Source organism: Melanaphis sacchari, unplaced genomic scaffold, assembly GCF_002803265.2.
Source record: "Melanaphis sacchari strain LSU unplaced genomic scaffold, SCAv2.0 Contig165_pilon_pilon, whole genome shotgun sequence".
NCBI lineage: Eukaryota > Metazoa > Arthropoda > Insecta > Hemiptera > Aphididae > Melanaphis > Melanaphis sacchari.
Window position 1 is genome coordinate 21,348 of NW_020270759.1, and position 21,615 is coordinate 42,962.

The window sequence follows — 21,615 nt, forward strand, 5'->3', positions numbered from 1 at the left end:
AGGAATTCCATTGATTACAGTGATAGCTGATGGCGCATGGTCAAAGAGATCTTATAAAAGTGGCTATAATGCTTTGTCTGGTGTTGTGAGTATTCTGTCAGATTTTTAAAAAAAATTATTTAGGTCATCTACAATTATTTATTTTGTTTGTACTAGACACTTGTTACGTTGATGTTTAATTTATTATTTAGGCGTCTATCATTGGGTATAAGACCAAAAAAGTTTTTTTTATGGGTGTACGTAATAAACACTGTTCAGTTTGCCAAAAAAATGAAAATAGTGAAAAAGAATTACCATCTCATCAGTGTTTTAAAAATTGGATAAGGACTTCTACTGCCATGGAATCCGATATAATTGTTGAGGGATTCTGTCAAAGTGTGACTATGCATAATTTAATATATGATAAATTAATTGGAGATGGAGATTCAAGTGTAATGAAGAAGTTAACACTTTCTAAACCTTACGCTGATTACGACATAGATGTAAAAAAAATAGAATGTATGAACTATATTTTAAGAAACTATTGTAATAGAATAGTAGACATGTCAGCTCGTCGTAAAAGTTCTTCTGGAACTGTAGTCCCAGGGTTTTTAAGGAAAACATTAAAAGATAGAAGGCTTAAATTAAGGTATATTAAGAATATATATAATTATGCATAAGTAGTAATAAAAAAAATTAATTGTATATTATTTTATTATTATATTTCATTTTAAGAAAATTAATATGTTAGGTATTTAATATTTTAGATGCGCGGTTACAAAGGCAATATTGCATAGAAAAGAAATGCCTTTGTTGCATAATGAAAAAGTGATTCTTCTAAAAAAAGATATTTTAAATAGTCCTTTTCATGTATTTGGTAGCCATTCTGAATGCTCAAAGTAAATTATTTTATAACCAACATTATCACTTATTATTCTATGGTTATTACAGTTGTTATTTTTATTTAGTTATTTTTGCACTGGTCCAAAAGACAACGAAATTGATTTAGTTCCTCAAATGGAATCTTGTGGCTTATGGGCAGATATATCAGGAGCAAAAAATATTGTTGCCCATCATGCTCAAAGCTTAATTTACAATGTTAATAATAATTCTGTAGAAGGGTTTAATAGCGTTGTAGCAAAATTTGTTGGTGGAAAAAGGGTGAATTTTTCTTTACGAGATAAAAGTTTAAATTTTGAGTAAAAGATATTTATACATATCTAAATAATATCACATGAAATTAATTTGTATTTTAGGATCATACAGTGCAAGATGTAATGCTGCAGTTTCATCATTTAATTTTGGTCCAAAATATTTAAATAATTTTCATAAAAAAGTTACAAATGTAAGTCCTGGAATATACACTAAAAAATTTATAAGCAAGATTGATAAAAACCATCATAGCAGAGTTGGTCGACGTTTAAATTTTGATAAATCCAGGTATAAATTATTTAATTTAACCAACTATATAAGTACCTAATAATATAGAAAGAGTGTAATAATAAATATAATACCCTATAATACATAACATAACACACTATAATTAACAGTAGGTACGCCAGTACGTCTAAAATACAATTTTAAAAATCTACTGTTATGTTATTTAATAATAGAAAATTAGAGAAAAAACAAAAATGTATTGCTGGACCAGATGAAGATTATGGAGCTGTAGACATTGGAATAGGTATAATTGATATGTCACCCGAAGAATTCGACGCCAAAAAAATTGCATTTTTAAAAAAAATTGATTTATCTGTTGATGAAATAATAAAAATAGAAAGAAATACCGTTGGACAACAAGAGAATGACGATTGGAAAAAATTTAGAAAACAACGACTTACGGCATCTAATTTTGGAAAAGTTTGTAAATTAAGACCCACCACTTCGCGAGCGAATACCATAAAATATATTTTATATGATATTTTCCAAGGAAGTTCTTCAACTAGGTTTGTGGTCTATTTATATTTTATCTATTTTACAATAGTAACTGTTTAGGTATATAATTATTTTTATAAAATGTTTTACTAAGGTATGGTATTGAAAACGAATCAATAGCCCGAAATGCGTTCCAAAAAACCATAAAGGAGAAAATCGAACCAGCGGGATTGTTTATTCATAAGAATAAACCCTATCTCGCAGCAAGTCCTGACGGGTTAATAGGTAAAGACTGTATCTTGGAGATAAAGTGTCCTCCGAGCATAAAAGAATATACTCCAGAAGAGGCAGTACATAAAAAAAAAATAAAGTACATGATAACCGATGGTGAAAAAATTACTTTAAAAAAAACTGATAATTATTATTATCAAGTTCAAGCACAACTCAACATTACAGAAAGGAACTATTGTTATTTTGTTGTGTGGACTCCAAAAGGTAATAGTATATGACAATTATTTTCGTAGAATCTAAAATATTATAATTTATACGATCGATTTTAAACGTGTTTATTTTAGGTTTTATAGTGAACAAGATATCCAAAGATGTCAAATTTTGGACATCAAAAATTGAACCATTTATCACAACATTTTACATGGAATCATTACTGCCTGAAATCATTGACCCAAGATTTGATAGAGGACTACCAATAAGGTCCGGTATACCGACAAATAAGCTCTAACTAAATAAAAGTGTATTTATGTAGCAATATAATATAATACAAGCAATTTTTTTTTTAAAGAAGGTACTTACTGTTGTCAATATATAATTTATAATGATTATGTTTTTGAATAAAATTATGAACTAGGTACATTATACTTTATGAAGTCCGATGTTGTATTTACCTACCTGTTTTGTCAATACAATGCGCGCTGTGATGGTAATAAAATTATTGTTGAACTGTTTACTGATAAAACGAAATAATTACGCGTTCGGGGAACTTACGTACACTAATGATCAGTTACTACACACACATTCACACAGCAATTCCCGATGACTATAACATATTGCCTATACTCAATCCCTTAAAAACGGTTCACTTTCAACCGCCTTAATCATCAATATACTTTTTTTGGGTGCCAAATTAATCTGTTTATAATATATATACATATATATATATATATATATATTTTTTTTTTTTGGTTTATAAATGTATTCTGTAATTACTTGCACTTGTTAATTTTTAAAAATGTTATTCAGGTAAATGCTTTACATCCAGTGAAAACTGCAACACTTGCATTGCAAAAACAAAACTTAACAATTGGTGATTTTTATGGCATCTGGTTAAAATCCACTCATGGGTTGAACGCAAATGGATCCATATTAGCCAAAAAAATAAAATCTTTGATGGATAAAAGAATTCAGGAAAATTATTTATCAAACAACACATTTTTAGCAGGTACCTAATACATCAAATTAATAATTAATAATTAAACATACATAATAACAATAGATTCATACATTGTTTTAGCGATTTTGTTGATCCTCGATACCAGTGTTTATTAACTCCTGAACAACAACAAATAGCTATAACTCGTCTTGTTGAAACATGGGAGACATTACTTCTCTTAAAGAATAGAGACTCTCCTATTGACGAATTTCCAGAAACTACCGGTAAAAAATGAATGCATATTAATTATTTACTCAATAAAAATGTTAAAATTGTTTAGTTGTTAAATGTTTTAAATATTTAAGAATTATAACAGACTAATACATTAAATTACTTCCTGGATAAATTATCAACAATTTTGTTTTAAATACATCACTGCAGGTGATATGAATATTATTCTCATATAAACTAAATATAAAATAATGGAAATTCTTAATAAATCATGTTGATATTTTATTTTATTGGAAATTTAAATAGGAATAAATAAATTTTTACTTAAAAAAAAATATGCTGATTTCTAGAATAATCTGTAAAATTTTATATAATACAGTTATTTGTTAAGTAAAGTAGTTGAGTTAATCCTGTATTGAACTTTATTTTCAGCTAATGATGAATCAACCATTGAGAGTACTATTGAAAGTAGCCAAGACTCTACAGATCAATTTGAAGATTTTTTATCATCACAATCTTCTCTTACATCAAATTCATCTGCCTCGTCCTTAACAGTAACTTCTGAAAGTATATTAAATATATTGAATGGTTTTAAAAATGTTGAGCGCATTTCTTATACTGCCGATATTTTCCAATATTGGAAAACACGACAATTAACAGATCCAGAACTTTATCAATTAGCAAGTGTAGTCTTAGCAGTTCCAGCGACTCAGGTTTACATGATTATTTATGTTTTACCTTATGATAATATTTATTTTGTGATTATATTTGAGCTTCTACAAGTTGTACTATTACATTTTCAGGTCAGTGTAGAAAGGAGCTTTTCTGGATTGAAATTTGTTGTTTCTGATTTAAGAACATCATTAGATCCAGAACTTTTAGAAGCAATCATGCTGGTTAGAAGCAATGAAAAATTTAAATTATGTCATTAAATGATTAAATTGTATTGTTATTTATGTTTAAGTGTTTTATTTAATAAACTTATAAAGAAAACAATTATTTTGTGTGGCCCTACACAATTTTATCCAATAGTAACTAATATAAAATGTTGTACAAGTTGCTAAAATTACTCTGATATTGGAATTTCTAGGAATTGGATATATATGATCAATAACTTCTAGATGGTAAAACAAATTTGTCAAAGTCTAATTTAGACTATTTAGTATAACATATGTATCTGCAATTCATTAATAAGAAATCAATTTAAAAAAATTAACTGTTTAAATTATAAGTTTAAAATCTAATATGAATACATTCATATATTTTTGAATTGTTTTAAGTAACATTTTAATTAATTATTATTATTTAAATTTTCACTAAAAACTCATAAAATAAACTTAATGGGTTGATACTGATATAATTATATAATAGACAATAGTGTATAATTCTAATAATTTGTTAAAACTTGCATAGGTATTTCCTAAAAAAATTTAATACTGAATTTAATAAAAAAAACTATTATTTGCTGTATTGATATAAAATTAAAGATTAAGAATTAAGATAACGTTCTGTACTAATATTTAGATACCCTAGTCCATAGATGGCATAGTAACCTAACCTAACCATACTATATTACTCATTGTAATAGTAGTCATTATTAAGTACCTACATACTTAATATTATTATTAGTAATGACTAACGAATATAGTATTTAGTCAAGGAGCTTTTATTGTTTAACAAATTTTATTCAAAAAGTAGGGAGTGAAATTGATTTCAATACCGAAATCAATATCAAATTTCTCAATACTGGTATACAAAATCGAAACCGAAACCGAAATTTCTTAATACCGGTATTGAAAATTGAAACCAAAATCGAATATTTTCAAAACCGATATTCAAAATTGAAACCAAAATCGAATATTTTCAAAACCGATATTCAAAATCGAAACCGAAACCGAATATTTTCAAAACCGGTATTCAAAATCAAAACCGAAACCGAAATTATTTCAATCGGTTTCAAGCCCTGGTTATTTGTCATTCACGCTTTGAGTACCAATCCTGGTATTCATTTAACTTATTTCTTAGGCATTGAATGCCAAAATTGGTACTCACTTTTAACATGTGTTAAACTATTGAAGACCGTATTTGGTACTCAATTTAGCCATTGAAATGAAAAGTACAGAAAAAATTCTATAAAATGATGTTAATAGCTAAGTTTAATTTAAATTTAATTGGATTTTACAATAATTTACATGAATGGGTCTTAAAAAAACATTCTAGACAAAAATATTTTAAACACTTGGTACATTTAGTCTGAACTCTACGTGTAATCTTTTGAGCATGTTGTCTTCCGCCTTGTTCAGCCATTTCTTTGTAACAGAATAACATTTTCCTCGTTGCGCATTGATAAGAATATGTTTCTCTTCACTTGGTTGAACTTCGATTTTTTTAATCAAACTATGAATTATACTTTCACGAAATTGAGTTACACTAATTTTTTTTGAAGTTACAGCAGTATACAAAGACATCGCATTTAATAAACATGTATTCAATAAGATTTCAAACGTGACTTTTCGATACCATTTCAATGACCTCCGAAGTGGTGAATGATATGAGCTTCTTAAATCACAAATATCAACATACCCTTTTGCTTTGTTATAATCAATCACCATTTGAGGTTTTACAACTTGTTTTCCTCGTTTATTATTCACTACTACCGTATTATTTTTATGTTTGGTTGATAGCATTAATACGTCCCGCTTATCTTTCCATTTAAGAACAACTATATTATTTTGACTTTGACTTGACATAATTTCTCCTTTTTTTAATTTTGCTTTTACAACCGATCCTGGATTAAATTTTCTATTTGAACGTAATGTCCCCACCAAATTCGTTGACCGATTAAGAAGTTGATTAGCAAGAGTTACTGACGTGTACCAGTTATCAGTATACATTGTTCTCCCTTTATCTAAATAGTCCTCGGCCAACTCCATTACTATTTTAGTGGAAACACCTACACCAGGTACTGACTCTTGGCCCGCATAAATTTTAAAGCCGATTGTATAGTCATCATTAATACACGATTTAAATACTTTTATTCCGTATCGATGTCGTTTATTTTTTATAAATTGACGAAATGATAATCGTCCAACGAAAGGAATTACAGATTCATCAATACACATATTTTCAGGAGGTACGTTCCACATTTTAAATTTCATCACCAATAAATCTACCAAATTACGAATTTTGAAAAGTCTATCACCTGGAGGGCATTCTGCATTGTTTGAACAGTGAAATGTTCTTAAAATAATTTCAAAGCGATTTCTGGTCATGTATTTTGGGATTTCAGAACGATATAAATAACTTTTACTCCAATATGATGCCAAACTCGGTTGCGGAGTTAACCCCATCCACATAACTATACCTAAAAATGTTTTCATTTCATCAATATTAACTTCTGTCCATTTCTGTCCATTTTTTCAATCTAGATTTAGGACGTAAAGGAAGTGAACACAAATTATTTCCGTATCTATTAGTTTCATTAACTAATATACTTAAAATTTCGTTATCCACGAGCAAGGAAAAAAAATCAAATGGCGTTCCATCAATTAAAGTATCAAATAAATCTGAATTTATTCCAAACGTTTCATTTTGTTCATTGAAAACTGGACAGCTAACATTTTCACTCACAGGACCCCAATTTGGTTCAGTTTGAGTTGGTGTTTGAATAATGGGTATAATAGAGGTATCATCGTCACTCGAATCAGAAACATCAACATACTCCAAATCACTATCATCCTACGCATACAATAAAAACAATTCTTAACACCTACCTACTATACAACAATAATTTATGGGGGATATAATTTCTAAAATATCTTACCGAAAGATTTATATTGAAATCAGGATCTGCATCTGAATCGTCAACAAATGAATTATCAGACACATCTTCATCAGAACTTAGAGCAGCCAAAATTTGATCACAATTCATGTTTTATTTCGTATTTTATGTACGAGTTTTTTTACAAACAAGACAAAATAAATTGATCAAAATCACACTAGGATGGCGATGATACTAAAGCCTTCACTGCTGTTGTCCCGACAATATTGTGATATAATGATATTTATCAGTTTACAGGGAAAACTTCATATTATAGTCTATTTTAAGTCGATATACGCACATGCACGTGGCCATAACGTAATCGAGAGTAGGAATTTATGATATAATAGGCATTGAATACCTAAAATGGTACTCACTCCGATTTTTATTTATAATCAGTAGTATAATAATAAATGATAACGACAAAAATATTATTAGATTTCTCTGAAAAATACCCAAGGCCCACATGATAAATCTGTAAAATTTGCCTTGGCGTAGTTATAAGTATTGTTGAATACCAATTATGGTACTCACGGCGCTAAGAACCATTATAATAAAAATGGCTCGGCAGTCAACTTGTTAAGTACAAAATACATTTCATAACGTTTATGATGAAATACTCAAAGTTTTTAGTGCATATTTTTGCATATTTGGACATTTTTTGGTTTAAGGGGCATATTTTTGATTATAAGAGCATATTTTAAGCTTTTAGTGCATATTTTGATGGTTTGTCGAAAATCAAGCGCTTTAATGAATATTTTTCATGAACTAAGGTCAACAATTGTTATAAACTCATAAAGACGATAAAGATAAACATTATCTTGAAAAAATAATAATGGTCAGTAGGGGCGCATGTAAACTCCACCGATTGCGACCTTTTTAGACTTTTTTTCATGTAAACTCCACCGGTACGTTTTTTTTAAAATTGTAATCCAAATCCAATCTGATTAATTAAGTTTACATAATTTATGTGGGTGCAGATTTATTATATTTTTATTAAATATATAATTATTAATAATAATTAACAATAATTAAAAAAAAAAAAAATCATAAAAATCAAATATCAATAATAGAAAATTGAAAAATATATAATTATTAATAATAATTAACAATAATTTAAAAAAAAAAAATCATAAAAATCTAATAAAAATGTATTATTTATATATATTATATTTAGATACTTATATCTTTTTTTACACAATATTAAAATAAATGATATAATAATAATTAATAGTGATCACTAGTTCGATGTTAAAATAATGTTAATTAAAATAAATGAATAAAAAATAATTAATCAAAGAAAATTTAGGTTTTAAAAAAATTTGTTTGGTTTTAAAATTAGGTTTTAAAATTTGGTTTGATAATGTTTAGATGCAGCTTTGACGAATTGTATACTGGTAATATTGTTTGCCTTAAATGACGAAAAAATACGTATCGGTGGAGTTTACATTTTTTTTTCAGGTAAAAAAAATGTATCGGTGGAATTTACATGTTATAAATCCAACCCTAAAATTAACTACCTGTAAATCGGTGGAGTTTACAATCGCCCGGTCAGTAGGTATTTATTATGTCTATTTTTGTATTTTTAACGAATAGTAGGTACGTGGTATAAACACGATAGTATCAAGTGTCTACAGTCAGTGGGTAGATTAGATTCGCATTAGTTCTAGAACATTCACCGCGTGTGTTAAAGTTTCGTGGTTAATTTTCATATAACGTTAGTGTGTTTAATTTTTGTCACTCTATCAATATGCCAAAAGAAAAATTGACAAAAGCTTATCGTTTGCGTAATTTTGTAATCGAGTTTGGTGAATCTGTATTTTCAACGGATAATCTTATTTTATTTTGTAAAATCTGTAACGTGAAAGTAGCAAGTGAAAAACGTTTTAGTATCATACAACATCTAAAAACTGACAAACACATCAGAAGTGCAGCACGTTTAGAAAACAATAAAATAAAATATTTGAGAATAATTCATCAATTATTTTAAAATACCTTTTTTGTTTTATTATGTGCAGAATAATAATTAAGAAGAATGGGATCCAACATTCAAAACAGATTCCAAATCAATTTAATAATATAAATCTAGTTAAAACTTATATAGAATAATAATAAAATTAATTTTTTTAAGGGCATATTTAACCGCATATTTTTAATTTTTTGATGCATAAGTGCATATTTTTAAATGCATATTTGATGATTTTTTAGTGCGTGAAAGTCCTTGCTCTAGTCATAACACTCATAACATTGATTATAAAATATAGTACAATGTTTTCATCAAAATATTCAAAAGTGTTTAAAATTATAAACATTTAATTAAATTTTTTTCATTATAAAAATACAAGATAGAAGTATAAATAAATAAAACAATCATCTTCCAACTGTATTTATTATTTCAAATCTGCTTATAATAATATCATTAATAAATAATTACATATTTTGTAAAACTCGAAGTTTGTCTGCATTTTGCATTGATTGTTTCCCACTGTTTATATTGAGCCACTTACATTCTTTGTATAATCTAGTTCTTAAAAGAAGTTCAATTACATATTGAAAGTGGTCTTTGCATGGAGATTGAAAAATAGAATATTTGTCCTTTATTTTACTTTCTGCTTTAGAAATTAATTGCGCTAATAATTTTTTATCACACTTCATTTCATCAAAATTATTTTTAAAAACTTTTAAACATATAGTAGATACATCTATCAATATATTTGTTGGTGTTTTCAATCCATACCCTTCGTCAATATAATCATAAGTTTTGTTCAGTAATAAAAGTTGATTTTTATCATTTATATTTCTTTCTTTTATTAAATTAAATTTGCACATTTCACAATTGAATTTTTGAAGGCATTTTTTTGCCAAGTAATCAGCAAAATATGTTATACACTTATACTACAAGTCTCCAACGATATTGGTATTGCCTCGCCAGTTGTGTTAGGGCTACCAGAAGTTTCTGAAATACTAGAATCTGATTCGAGCGTTTCATTCAAATATTCATCTACTGCAGGCTCCGGTACTACAGTTACGTTTTCGAATACATCTACGGTCATGTAATTGTCTTCATTAGCCTCACAGTCGCTACAACACGATGCACATTGCATTAAACTGTAAATGCATATATGATGAAAACAACAACAGAAAGTTCTCGCTGTGGGATTCCTGTTGTATCCATTTTTTTGTCTCATTACTGAAAAAAAATGTTCTAGTGCGTTTGTGTTAGACGATTTGTCATTAAAAAGTAATCCTTTCCTAGCTGAAATTGGCTCATATCTTCTTTTTCACTTTAAAATAGATTGTTTATGGCGGTTGTTGACCAAATGATACCCGTAAAACAAGGAGATACACTAATTTTATTTGTTTTTAAATTAATTTTTTTCGCGTTTTTAAATATCAATCGAGTTTTATCTAAATTTTGGAGTACACATGTATTATTATCGCTTATTGGTCTTTTATTAATATTAAGATCGTAGAGATTTTTACTATTCGCTGCATCAAACATATCATTAATAATTTGTATGAAGTTTGCGGTATTTATTGCCGTATTAGATTTCAGTTCACCAGTAGAGATACACGTTTTAATAGCAGCCGATACGGAGTTACTAAAAAGTTGAATCGCTAGCTTACAGTTCATTTTCTGGAACGTGTTTGGGGAAAGATGCGTTGGCGTTATTTTGGGCATAACTCGAGCAGTGTTTTTTATGTCCGTTTCGTAAGTTTTTCTTATGTCTTTGAATGATATAATGCTACTGTTGATTTCAAAATCACCAGACAACAGATTATTCCTTATACTTTTTACCAAATATGGCATATCATAAATCAAAAATATTTTATTATCATTTATTATGTAAATGGCCTATCTTCTGTTCCACCAAGTAATTTGAACATTCGTTGGTTTTGTGTACCTTGATCACAAACAATAGAAGTCGGTATTAGGTTGAGTTTAGTTATAACTTTTTCCACACATGTCTTTATAATTATCACCAAATCATCACCTTTTACTCCGTTTCCCGCAAAAAAATAACAAAAAGGAAATTTCCATTTTTTATAAAGTCCGCGTAGCATTACCACTAAAGCATGTGATCCAAATGTTGGTGTTCGACCCAAAGGCCCTAAATCTTCGAACCCTTCGATCTCATCTAATATTTTATTGTACTCAATAGATTTCATAATAGAAACTTCATCTAATAAAATGACGCACTTTTTTTCGTCGTATGTAAAATTTGACGTTTTAAGTTTAATTTGTTCTATGTACATTGATGAAAAACCAGTGGAAAAATTAATCGAGTTCAACCAACGCTTTACAGTGGTTTTCCCCGGTAGTATAATACCACTTTTACGCATATAATTGTAAGTGGCTGGCGATTTATAATACAGTGACAAGGTGATTTTTTTTTTCTTGAGGAGACCGTGGTTTACGTTTTTTATGTAGAACTTGCATCTTTGTAAGAGCTTTAGAATTCTTTGATAAAAATTTTGTTTTGGAAAAAAAATTTTGTACATAATTTTTTGAAATATTTTGAGTTGTATTAATTTTTTTTTTCAAAGCACTTATTATAGATTGTTTTCTTTTTAACATCCTTTGTAAAGTTAATAACTTGTTTTTAAGAACATATTCCGTTTAACAATTTTTTTTTTTGGTGATTTTTTTGAGGAGTAGGAAATAAAATCAATGATGATCCAAAAGATTTCGTAGTTGGTGTTATAGATAAACCCGGACTTTCATCGAATAGGAGCTGCTTATCAACGGGGCTATTTGATCTGTGACGCCTATCGTATTTACGTTTCGGTGTTTAAACTTCAAGCGATTCTGCTGATGTCAAATTATCTAAACAACAATTATATTTTGTTTATAACAAGTGATAAGCAGTGATAAGTAAAAAGAAAGTTTTTATTATTTATCATTGAAATATTATAACTTCATAATTAGATACAGATCCGGATCTAAGAATACGCCTATTTTTAGTATCACTATTTACATATACATTAGGACGCACGGAGTGAAAATTTAATAGAAAGTTTTTCTTAAGTTAATCTAATGAGTGATTCAAAAATTATTCAAATACATAAGCACAATTTTTTTTATAAGCGTTTGAAAATCAAATATTGACAAAATTTGTCGAAATTCGTGCAAATTATTTTGTAGTTCAAAATGTATACATTTTTTTGTATTTATAGCTAAGAATTGACAATTGAATACAAGATTGTCCATAAGTTTTGCTTATAATAATTATAAAATGACTGAGGTTTACTTTTTATATCATTATATGAAAAAGGAAATCTTTGAAATAATTTTAGGTTTATTCATGAATCCTTTTCAGAAAAGGCCCTTCCAAATTAATTGATAGAAAACAAATGTTACCTACCCAGAGAATATTTCATTGGAACAGCATTTTTAATTAATGTATGACGAATTGTACCAACTGGCTTGTTGTACATTTTATCATCGAAGTGATTAGCACAAATGTACCTTTTTTTCAACCGTTTAGGACTGAGTGACACTAGCTTGATATTTCTTATGTTTAATTAAATACAAATAAGTAATTCAGTAATATTTATTATTATGAGGATGTACACATGCATTTGTTGTCTCCGTCTTATACACGTATGACATAGCAAAATTTCGTTCGCTAATTTCAATAGTGTGCTGTTAGTTTTGATATTAGAGTTAGTTGACTTATAATACAATTTTTAGATTATTATATTATCTGTACTTAATCGTTAGCTTTTATTCGATATTTTAATTTTCAATCGAGATATGAGCATTTTTAATTTTTGATATTTCATATACCCATATCCTGCTTGAAAATGAAAAAATAGGAAAATCACCAACGCTTAAACACACATATTGTTCATATCTAAAAGTTTGATAATAGGTCAAGTTACTCTAATATAAAAACTAACAGCACATTATTGAAACTAGGGAACGAAAATTTACAATGCCGTGCGTGTGTAGGACGGAGACAACAAATGCATGGGTAGCGTCCTGCCGTCCTCTTAAATAATTTACCTGAATTTGAAATCCATTTTTTAGCCAATTCCTCATAATTAGGGAAAGAATAAAAACTATTTTTAGAGGATCTCCTCGTTAAATTACAATTGAAAAACACGCATTTATCACCAGACATATTCAATAAGTTCCAACAAACAGCTATAGAAGAGGTCTTTAGTCTTTACTGAACAATGTATGAGAGCAAAATGAAATAAATGCAAAAATATTATAATGGTAAACAGTATTTTTCAATCTATTTATAATTAATTGTGTCGATCTATATAGTGCAGTCGATTCACATGGAAGTAGTCTAGTACCGTCGGTCCCCCACTCCTGCAAATACAAGCGCTTACAACGTTCACCGCCAGTACTAGTCTAGTGCCTGTCGCTGTATAACGGCTACCGCCAACTGATGCGTAGCATATTTTCTATGGCAGTAGGCCATCTATACTATTTATAATCAATGCTTTAACTAATAAACCATAATAAACAATTTTTTTAATTTACCTATAATTTTTTGATCCTTTATATGCAGCTCTTCAAATCCCGGTTTCATTATACAAAATATGTCTCTCCAGCATTTCCTTTTCTTGTTTCGGTCTGAGTATGAATCTAACGTCTTATCCCATAGCAACGGCCTATCCTCTACTGATGCTACCAAAAGATAAACATTCAAAATATCTTCATCAAGAATCTGAGTTTCTTCATCGGTTGAGGACATAATGAAATCGATTGACATTGCAATTTGGCTACTACTACGAGTACGACTAAAATGATCAACGATAAATAACAAACTGTCCGACTATCACGCGATTATTATGGCCCATGTGAAGCTGCTCATTTAATTTAATGCTTATTAACAGAAAATACCCATCGCGCGCTATTTTTAACGTACGGTATGGTCAAGGTGCACGCGGCAGTTTTCGAAATGTCACACCATAATATTACGGTGCGACACCAGTGTATTGTGCTTTATTTATTTTAATGTATTTTAACAAAACGCGCCGTAAAATAACGCTCATGTGTTGCCAGCCTTAAGCCGGGTTTACATTGGTAGAGTATTTGGTAGAGTACACTAGCCTACTATTTTGCCTACTCACTCTACTCTACTAGTTTTAGTAGAGTAACTGTTTACACGAAGCTAGTATTTAGTAGGAGAGAGTGCAGTTGAAGTGTAAACTCACGCCGTGACGGTTAGGTTTGATCAACTTCAAAACATCAAATAAACAAATATCGTACGTCGACGTCATTGTCGAAAATTATTAAAAAAATGCCTTCGAGTAGTTACAACTGCGTTAGTAAACGATATTTTAGAATTCATTGATGAGAGTAATGAAGAAAAACGAATTTGGGTTCGAGAGTGGATAAAAAGAAGAACAGTTCTTGGCGCATCAGAAAATCTTCTTACTGAACTAGCTTTAGAGGATCCAGAAGAGTACAGGCTGTGTTTAAGAATGACAACTGAAAATTTTGAACAATTATTGAATTTGGTATCACCAACTATTCAAAAACAGGACACTATTCTTCGAGATGCACTACCAGCGCGCATTAAGCTACAAATAACATTGAATTATTTAGCGACTGGTAATAGTTACCGAACCCTACAACATTTCTTTAGAGTGTCAATTCCCGCAATATCTAAATTTTTACCAGAAGTTTGTGACGCCATTTATCAAGCCCTGGAACAATATATTAAGGTAGGTATTTTTCTTTAAAATCATTTCGTACATAGGTACAATATATTTTATTATATATTAACAAAATATAGAACATTTACAATATATTAGTTTAAATGTTAAAACTACTATAACTAATACCAACTACAATAAAAATGATTTTAATTTTTTTAAAGTTCAAAACATTTTAATATTATGGACTGAAAAATTAGATAAACAAAAAAAAAATCCTATTTGGGGAAAATTAAATTTAAATTAATGACCAGGCTTTTGCAATGATATTGTCCCTGTTATCTTCATCATGTTCGTTGCCTTTGTTGGCTGATAGTAGAGTGTATTGGGTAGATGTATCTTGATCAGTTGCTATATTGTATTGTGTAGATGTATCTTCATCAGTTGTATAAAAATATTGTGGTGACGTAGAATGAAAACTGTTTGACCCAGACTGTTCTGCTAATCGATACTTGGTCAAAAGAGACTGTATATCACTTTGAGCCAAAATAGCTTGCCTTGGTGACAACTTATTAAGTGATGCAATAACGTACTGGCCAAACGCATCATTATCACTTATTTCAGTGGAATCCATTTTATTTAAATCATTTTGAATATTACGCAATTCTGTAATTGCTGTTGTAAAATGATGAAGCTTCCTTTTTTTAGCTGATGTTTTTGTAACTACTGGAGTTTTTGCAGTTAGTGTTGTAGGCACTTGTGGGTTTCCAGCAACTACAGTTGTCATCGGCGTTGTAGACATTTCTGTGAATACACCTGTTACATTTTCCAACAGCCCTTCTTCGTTACCTTGGTTAATTAAAAAAACAAAAATAAATAAAATAAATAAATGTACACAGTTGTATTACATTGTATGGTAGTTATTCAAATAATAATATAATAATTAAATATTTAAATGCCAAAAACTTATGAAGAATGGACAAGCATTGCGAAAGGCTTTGAAGATACATGGAATTTTCCTAAATGCTGAGGAGCAATTGACGGCAAACATGTGTTGATAATGGCACCTCCTAACTGTGGAAGTGAATATTACAACTATAAGGGGACTAACAGTGTAGTGTTGATGACACTGGTTGACCATAACTATTGTTTTACTTATGTATCAATCGGCAGCAAGGGGTCAGCATCGGACGGTGGTATTCTCCAAAATTGTGAACTTGGACAACTTTTGCTAAAAGATCTGCTTCCATTAGGATATTGCGTTGTAGCCGATGATGCATTTCCGTTGCGATATTATATGATGAAACGATATAAATGTTACAGAACAGCTCTAACTGAACCTCAAAAAATTTTTAATTATCGCTTAAGCAGAGCAAGACGTATTGTAGAAAATGCTTTTGGCATTTTGGTTAGCAGATTTCGAGTATTTGATAAAAAAATATATTGCAATTTAAAAACGGTGAACAAACTTGTACTAGCTGCGTGCGCTCTTCACAACTTTCTACGAAAATCTTCCTCTACATACCTACCACCTGGCTCTATTGATGAAGAAGATATATCGAGTGGTTTAATGAGAGAAGGTCGCTGGAGAACGGAAATAATTGAGCTTCGAAATTTGGAAAATCATAGGGAAAGAAGAGCATCAGACTTGGCCAACAAAATACGCGATAATTTGAAAAATTATTTTGTAAATGAAGGAGCTGTACCCTTGGCAATATAGGCATATATACTAATAAATATGTATAAAGTCTAGACTAATAGTATCTGTTTAGTTAATTTAATTAGTTTAATTATATTAAATATGTTATAATATTTTGAAAAATTTGTACCTAAATGCATTGTAAGTAATTAAACTCAGTGGCGTATTTGAGGGGGGGGCCATGGGTGTATGGCCCCCCCCTTGGCATTTTTATTGGTGATATTTTAATCACGGTTATATCCTGTATATAGGTAATAAAATAATATAGAATTTACACAAGTGATATTTAATATTCATTTCGTATTTTAAATTTTTATCAACGTTACCAAAATGTGTTGATAATGATATCGGCCAATTCTTGTCTAAATTAATATACCACGGTTGTAGTAATACACTGATATCACACTATACCACGGAATACAATCTACGTTTGTTATATTATCAAAATTATTGTGGAGGTAGCCGAAATGATAACCAAAAAGACGTGAAGTACTGAATTCTGAAGTGTTAAGTGTTTTTGCACCCCAATTGTCTGTGGCTTTTGCAACTGTTTTGTTTATTAATTAATTATTTATTTTCTCTCTATTCTGTATCTTTTTATAAATAAAATAGTCTACAATTAAGATTATTTTATTATAAACTGATTGTTTCATTATGAAGAGAATAAATGATTATTTTAAAACTAATAAATCTGAAGAAAATATTTTAGTTACATGTCCTACTAAAAAAAATAAAACATTAGAAAATGATGAACAAAAACAAATTGATGATAATCAACATTCTATTAATGGTAAGTAGTCTCTTAAAGATGTTTACATACTTTTTTCCATTCTACTTATAATTTTTATTTTTATATTTTAGTAGGTACCTACCTATTTCAGATTTGAATTTTATTATATTATTATTTTGATAACTGCGCCTTTTTAAGTTTCAGAAGAATTAGATATTGGAAATTTGTTTGGTTTAAAAATCGATGACCATACTAAAGCTGCCTTGTTAAAACGTTCAAATGTACCAGATGAACATTTCATTTACCCATTTTCCATTCATAACAAAAACAGTAAGAAACTTAAGCGTTATTTAAGGAAAAATCACTTTGAACAATTTACATGGCTAGAATATTCAAGATCAAAAAATGGACTATTTTGTAAGTACTGTATACTTTTCCTAACATCTGAGTATGGCGGTCGAAGAGGTACAGAAAAATTAAAACGACTTATTACTGAGCCGCTAAACCAGTTTGCCAAATTATTAGGAAAAGATGGGCTATTAGAAACACATCAAAATAACGACTATCATAAAAATTGTGTTCAATTTTCTTTTGATTTTCAAAAAACTTTTTCAAACCCAAATAAAGTTGTGATTAACATAATTGATACTGAACGTATGAAACAAATTAAAGAAAATAGAGAGCGCTTAGTACCAATAATTGAAAGTATCATTTTCTTAGGACGCCAAAATATTGCTTTAAGAGGACACAAAGATTATGGTATACTTTCTTCTGAACCTCATTCATCAGAAACTGTTATTAATGAAGGCAACTTCAGAGAAATTTTAAAGTTTAGAATTTTATCAGGTGACAAAACTCTTGAAAGTCATTTAAAAAATAATAATGCAAAAGCAACTTTTATAAGTCCTACTATTCAAAATGAATTAATAGAGTGTATCAGAAAAGAAATTGTATGTAAAATCATTAAAGATATTGAACAGGCTAAGTACTACAGTATTATATTCGATGAAACAACTGATGTCTCAACAATCTCTCAAATGAGTTTAAGTATCCGATATATTTATTCAGGAAAAGTGTTTGAAAGATTTGTTACATTTATTGATTGTCATTCATCTATGGACAATGAAAATGAAGGCAGCGATGGAGTAGATTCAAACAACCAGATAGAACCAAAATTGACTGGAGAATTTCTTGGTGATATAGTTATACAAATGATGTCCAAACTTGGCTTAAAATTTGATAATTGTGTAGGTATTGCTACTGATGGCTGTGCAGTGATGGTTTCTACTATAGTTGGGGCTGTTCAGCGTATCCAGCAGTCAACAAAAAATGCAATTCATTGTCCTTGCAATAATCATGCTCTGAATCTATCAATTTCAAAGTCATCAACAGTTCAATCAATTCGTAACTGTATTGGTATCATGGAACAAGTTATATCCTTTTTTAACGCATCAGCAAAACGCAATTTCATATTAAAAAAAATGCTCAAAAAACAATTTGTAAGTATTTGTCAGACCAGGTGGGTAGAAAGGCATGATAGTGTGTTGCATTTTAAAATGTCATTACCTGAGATTATTAATGCCCTTACATCTATATCAAAATGGGATGATATAGTATCATCGTCTAAAGCCAAAACCCTTTTATTTTCAATTTCGAACTGTGAATTTATAATTTCTCTCTACTCATTATCATCTGTATTAGCTGTAACGTATCACGCAAGTAAGACACTACAAGGAAAATACCAAGATATATTAACTTCTTCTGAAATCATTGAAAATATAATTTCAATTCTCAAGAACAACCGTTCCGATTGTGATACTAACTTTCAAAATATTTTTAATGAATGCAAAGACCTGATGGAAGAACTAGATTTTGATATAAAAATACCAAGGATTGCTGGTAAACAGAACAATAGATCAAATCCACCCAATGTAAATAGTTGTGAAGAGTTTTACAAAATTACTATTTTCATTCCATTATTAGACGGTATTATAAGTGACATGTGTAGAAGATTTGGGAATCATGAAAACCAGACACTTAAAGCTATTACCAAATTAGTTCCTAAGCATTTAGTAAAATTGACAAAAAACGAAAGGAAAGAAATACTTAATGAAATAAAAAATAAATATTCATTTTTTAAGGATACCACAGATGTGCTGTTTGAGTCAGAAATTGAATTGTGGTATACCAAATGGATCCATTACAAAGGTGATTCATTTTAAGAAATTATTCTATTTATCTTTTATTTTTTATTTTTATATTATTTTAGGTAATTGTCTACCATCAAATATCTTAGAAGTAATTGATGAGTGTTCTGATATGATTTACCCTAATATTAGTTCTTTGCTTCACATTCTTGCTTCTTTGCCAATTAGTGTAGCAACTGCCGAACGCAGCTTTTCCACTTTGCGCAGGTAAAATATTTAAGCTATTTTTTTTTTTATTAAATTTCCCTAATGTTTATTATTAATAGACTTTAATTCAAACTATAAACTACTGCTTCAATATTCTTCAGTTAAGACTATATTATTTACTAAGATGGTTATTAAACATTTATTTAGTAGTTAGTTATTCTTATTACTTATTATTCATAAAATATTCACTACTTATAATTAATAATTATGCATATTTATTTATATAATATGTTATAAATAAATAAATTGCTTACATTTGATTTTGCTTTTACCTCTGCTTTTATGCTGTTGCATGATGCTTTGTTTTAGATTAAAAACTTGGTTAAGAGCAAAGATGGGTGAGAAACGACTAACTGGTTTGGCTTTATTAAATATCCATAGAGATATTGAAGTGGATGTTGAAACAATCATAGATCAGTTTTCAAAAGTAAAAAATAGATCTATATTACTTTGAAAATTGTTGTAAATATTTTTTTTTCTGATTTGTTGTACAATTTATATATTTATATAGCCATATATATAAAGGTACCTATATGTATTTCTTAATTTTGTTTTATTATAACCAAATCAAGGACTCAGCTGCATTAGCCGGGATACGAGTATTACATGACTTTAGGATTTAAGTATAATATGTATATCCTACGGTTTTTTTTATAACATCAAATAAATATTAAGCAATAATTAGTTAAAAAATACATTAATGTACGGTTAAAAATAATAAATGGAAAATTTCGAATTCCTCACAATATTTTGTGGTGTATTACAATTTTTAAATAGGCAAATAGCCCCTCCCTTGATTGAGCTCCAGCTACGCTACTGATTAAACTAATTAATTAATAAATAACAAACTGTTTTTACTAGTTGTATCTGTTTAGTTAATTTAATTTTCAATTATATGTACTATACCATCTGAAAAAATATCTACCGTCAACCGGGCCAACTCGGGGCAAAAATATTATCTTTTAATTTTACCTCCATAACCGTCTCTTCTCAATTAATTAATGTGAGACAAGTATTCTGTTGTTATCTTAGAAATATTAATTTCAAAGCTGCCCCAAGTTGGCCTGATTGACGGTAGCATTTCTAACAATTTTAATATTTCCAATATTTTAACATTCATCTTCTTAAAACTATAACTAAATACTGTTAGGTATATTATAAATTTATAATATATCTAAATATAATATGTCTAAATATTTATACTTTTTTAATTCAATGAAAACTTTAAAACTCTAGTTGTTTTAACAGCATATTTTGGTAAAATAGTCATAATTTGTAAAAAATTGACTGTACTTCAAGTTACAAGAACAATTAAAGAGGAAAATCAGTTTAGTAAATAGTAATATCAATAAAATAAATATTACTTACCTCCACTTTCTGCATTGTCCTGTGTACAACCAATTTTCACAGACTTGACATTTTTCATGAATGAATCCATCAATTTGAACCATTTTATATTTGGAACATATAGATCATCTACACCACTACCAGACTTCTGTGATTTTTTTATTTTTAATAGTTCTTGGTTGTAAGTACACCTTAAGTTTTTTATTTTTTGGTTTAGTTCAGTCACGCCAAAATTATCTTTTTTAAGTGTCTTGACGATATATTCGTAGGCAGCGTCTCTCATTAATTTATTTCTATAATCTTTAGAATCAATATTCCATATACACTCATGCTTTTCATACAATTCCACCAGAGCTATCGTGTCACTTTCAGACCACTTCATTTTTAAAAATTATTAAAACCACTTTTATAATGAAATAAAACAATTTACTACAATACGATCAGAAATGTAGAATAGTTATATTATATTATAAGGTTTAAAAACATTAAACAAAATTAAAAATGTATACAAAG

At 28.8% G+C, this 21,615-nt stretch overlaps 5 protein-coding genes across 5 annotated transcripts; 4 read left to right on the top strand and 1 right to left on the bottom strand.

Moving 5' to 3' along the window:
• Window positions 1-996: 996 nt before the first annotated feature.
• Window positions 997-2,593, top strand: LOC112592274. Its single transcript, XM_025336286.1, has 5 exons — window positions 997-1,165; window positions 1,236-1,397; window positions 1,601-1,925; window positions 2,009-2,349; window positions 2,430-2,593. The coding sequence occupies exons 1-5, from the start codon at window positions 997-999 to the stop codon at window positions 2,591-2,593; spliced, it is 1,161 nt and encodes a 386-aa protein (XP_025192071.1).
• A 183-nt stretch (window positions 2,594-2,776) lies between these two features.
• On the top strand, window positions 2,777-5,530 carry LOC112592275. The gene is made up of 6 exons (XM_025336287.1): window positions 2,777-2,791; window positions 3,112-3,194; window positions 3,383-3,525; window positions 3,905-4,185; window positions 4,276-4,368; window positions 5,498-5,530. The coding sequence occupies exons 1-6, from the start codon at window positions 2,777-2,779 to the stop codon at window positions 5,528-5,530; spliced, it is 648 nt and encodes a 215-aa protein (XP_025192072.1).
• A 173-nt stretch (window positions 5,531-5,703) lies between these two features.
• LOC112592276 (piggyBac transposable element-derived protein 4-like) lies at window positions 5,704-6,828 on the bottom strand. Its single transcript, XM_025336288.1, has one exon. The coding sequence runs from the start codon at window positions 6,826-6,828 to the stop codon at window positions 5,704-5,706; it is 1,125 nt and encodes a 374-aa protein (XP_025192073.1).
• Window positions 6,829-15,972: 9,144 nt separating this feature from the next.
• LOC112592277 lies at window positions 15,973-16,632 on the top strand. The gene has a single exon (XM_025336289.1). It carries the CDS (start codon window positions 15,973-15,975, stop codon window positions 16,630-16,632), a length of 660 nt encoding a protein of 219 aa, XP_025192074.1.
• Window positions 16,633-17,997: 1,365 nt separating this feature from the next.
• On the top strand, window positions 17,998-20,209 carry LOC112592278 (52 kDa repressor of the inhibitor of the protein kinase-like). The gene is made up of 3 exons (XM_025336290.1): window positions 17,998-19,549; window positions 19,611-19,755; window positions 20,065-20,209. Exons 1-3 carry the CDS (start codon window positions 17,998-18,000, stop codon window positions 20,207-20,209), a joined length of 1,842 nt encoding a protein of 613 aa, XP_025192075.1.
• Window positions 20,210-21,615: the final 1,406 nt, after the last annotated feature.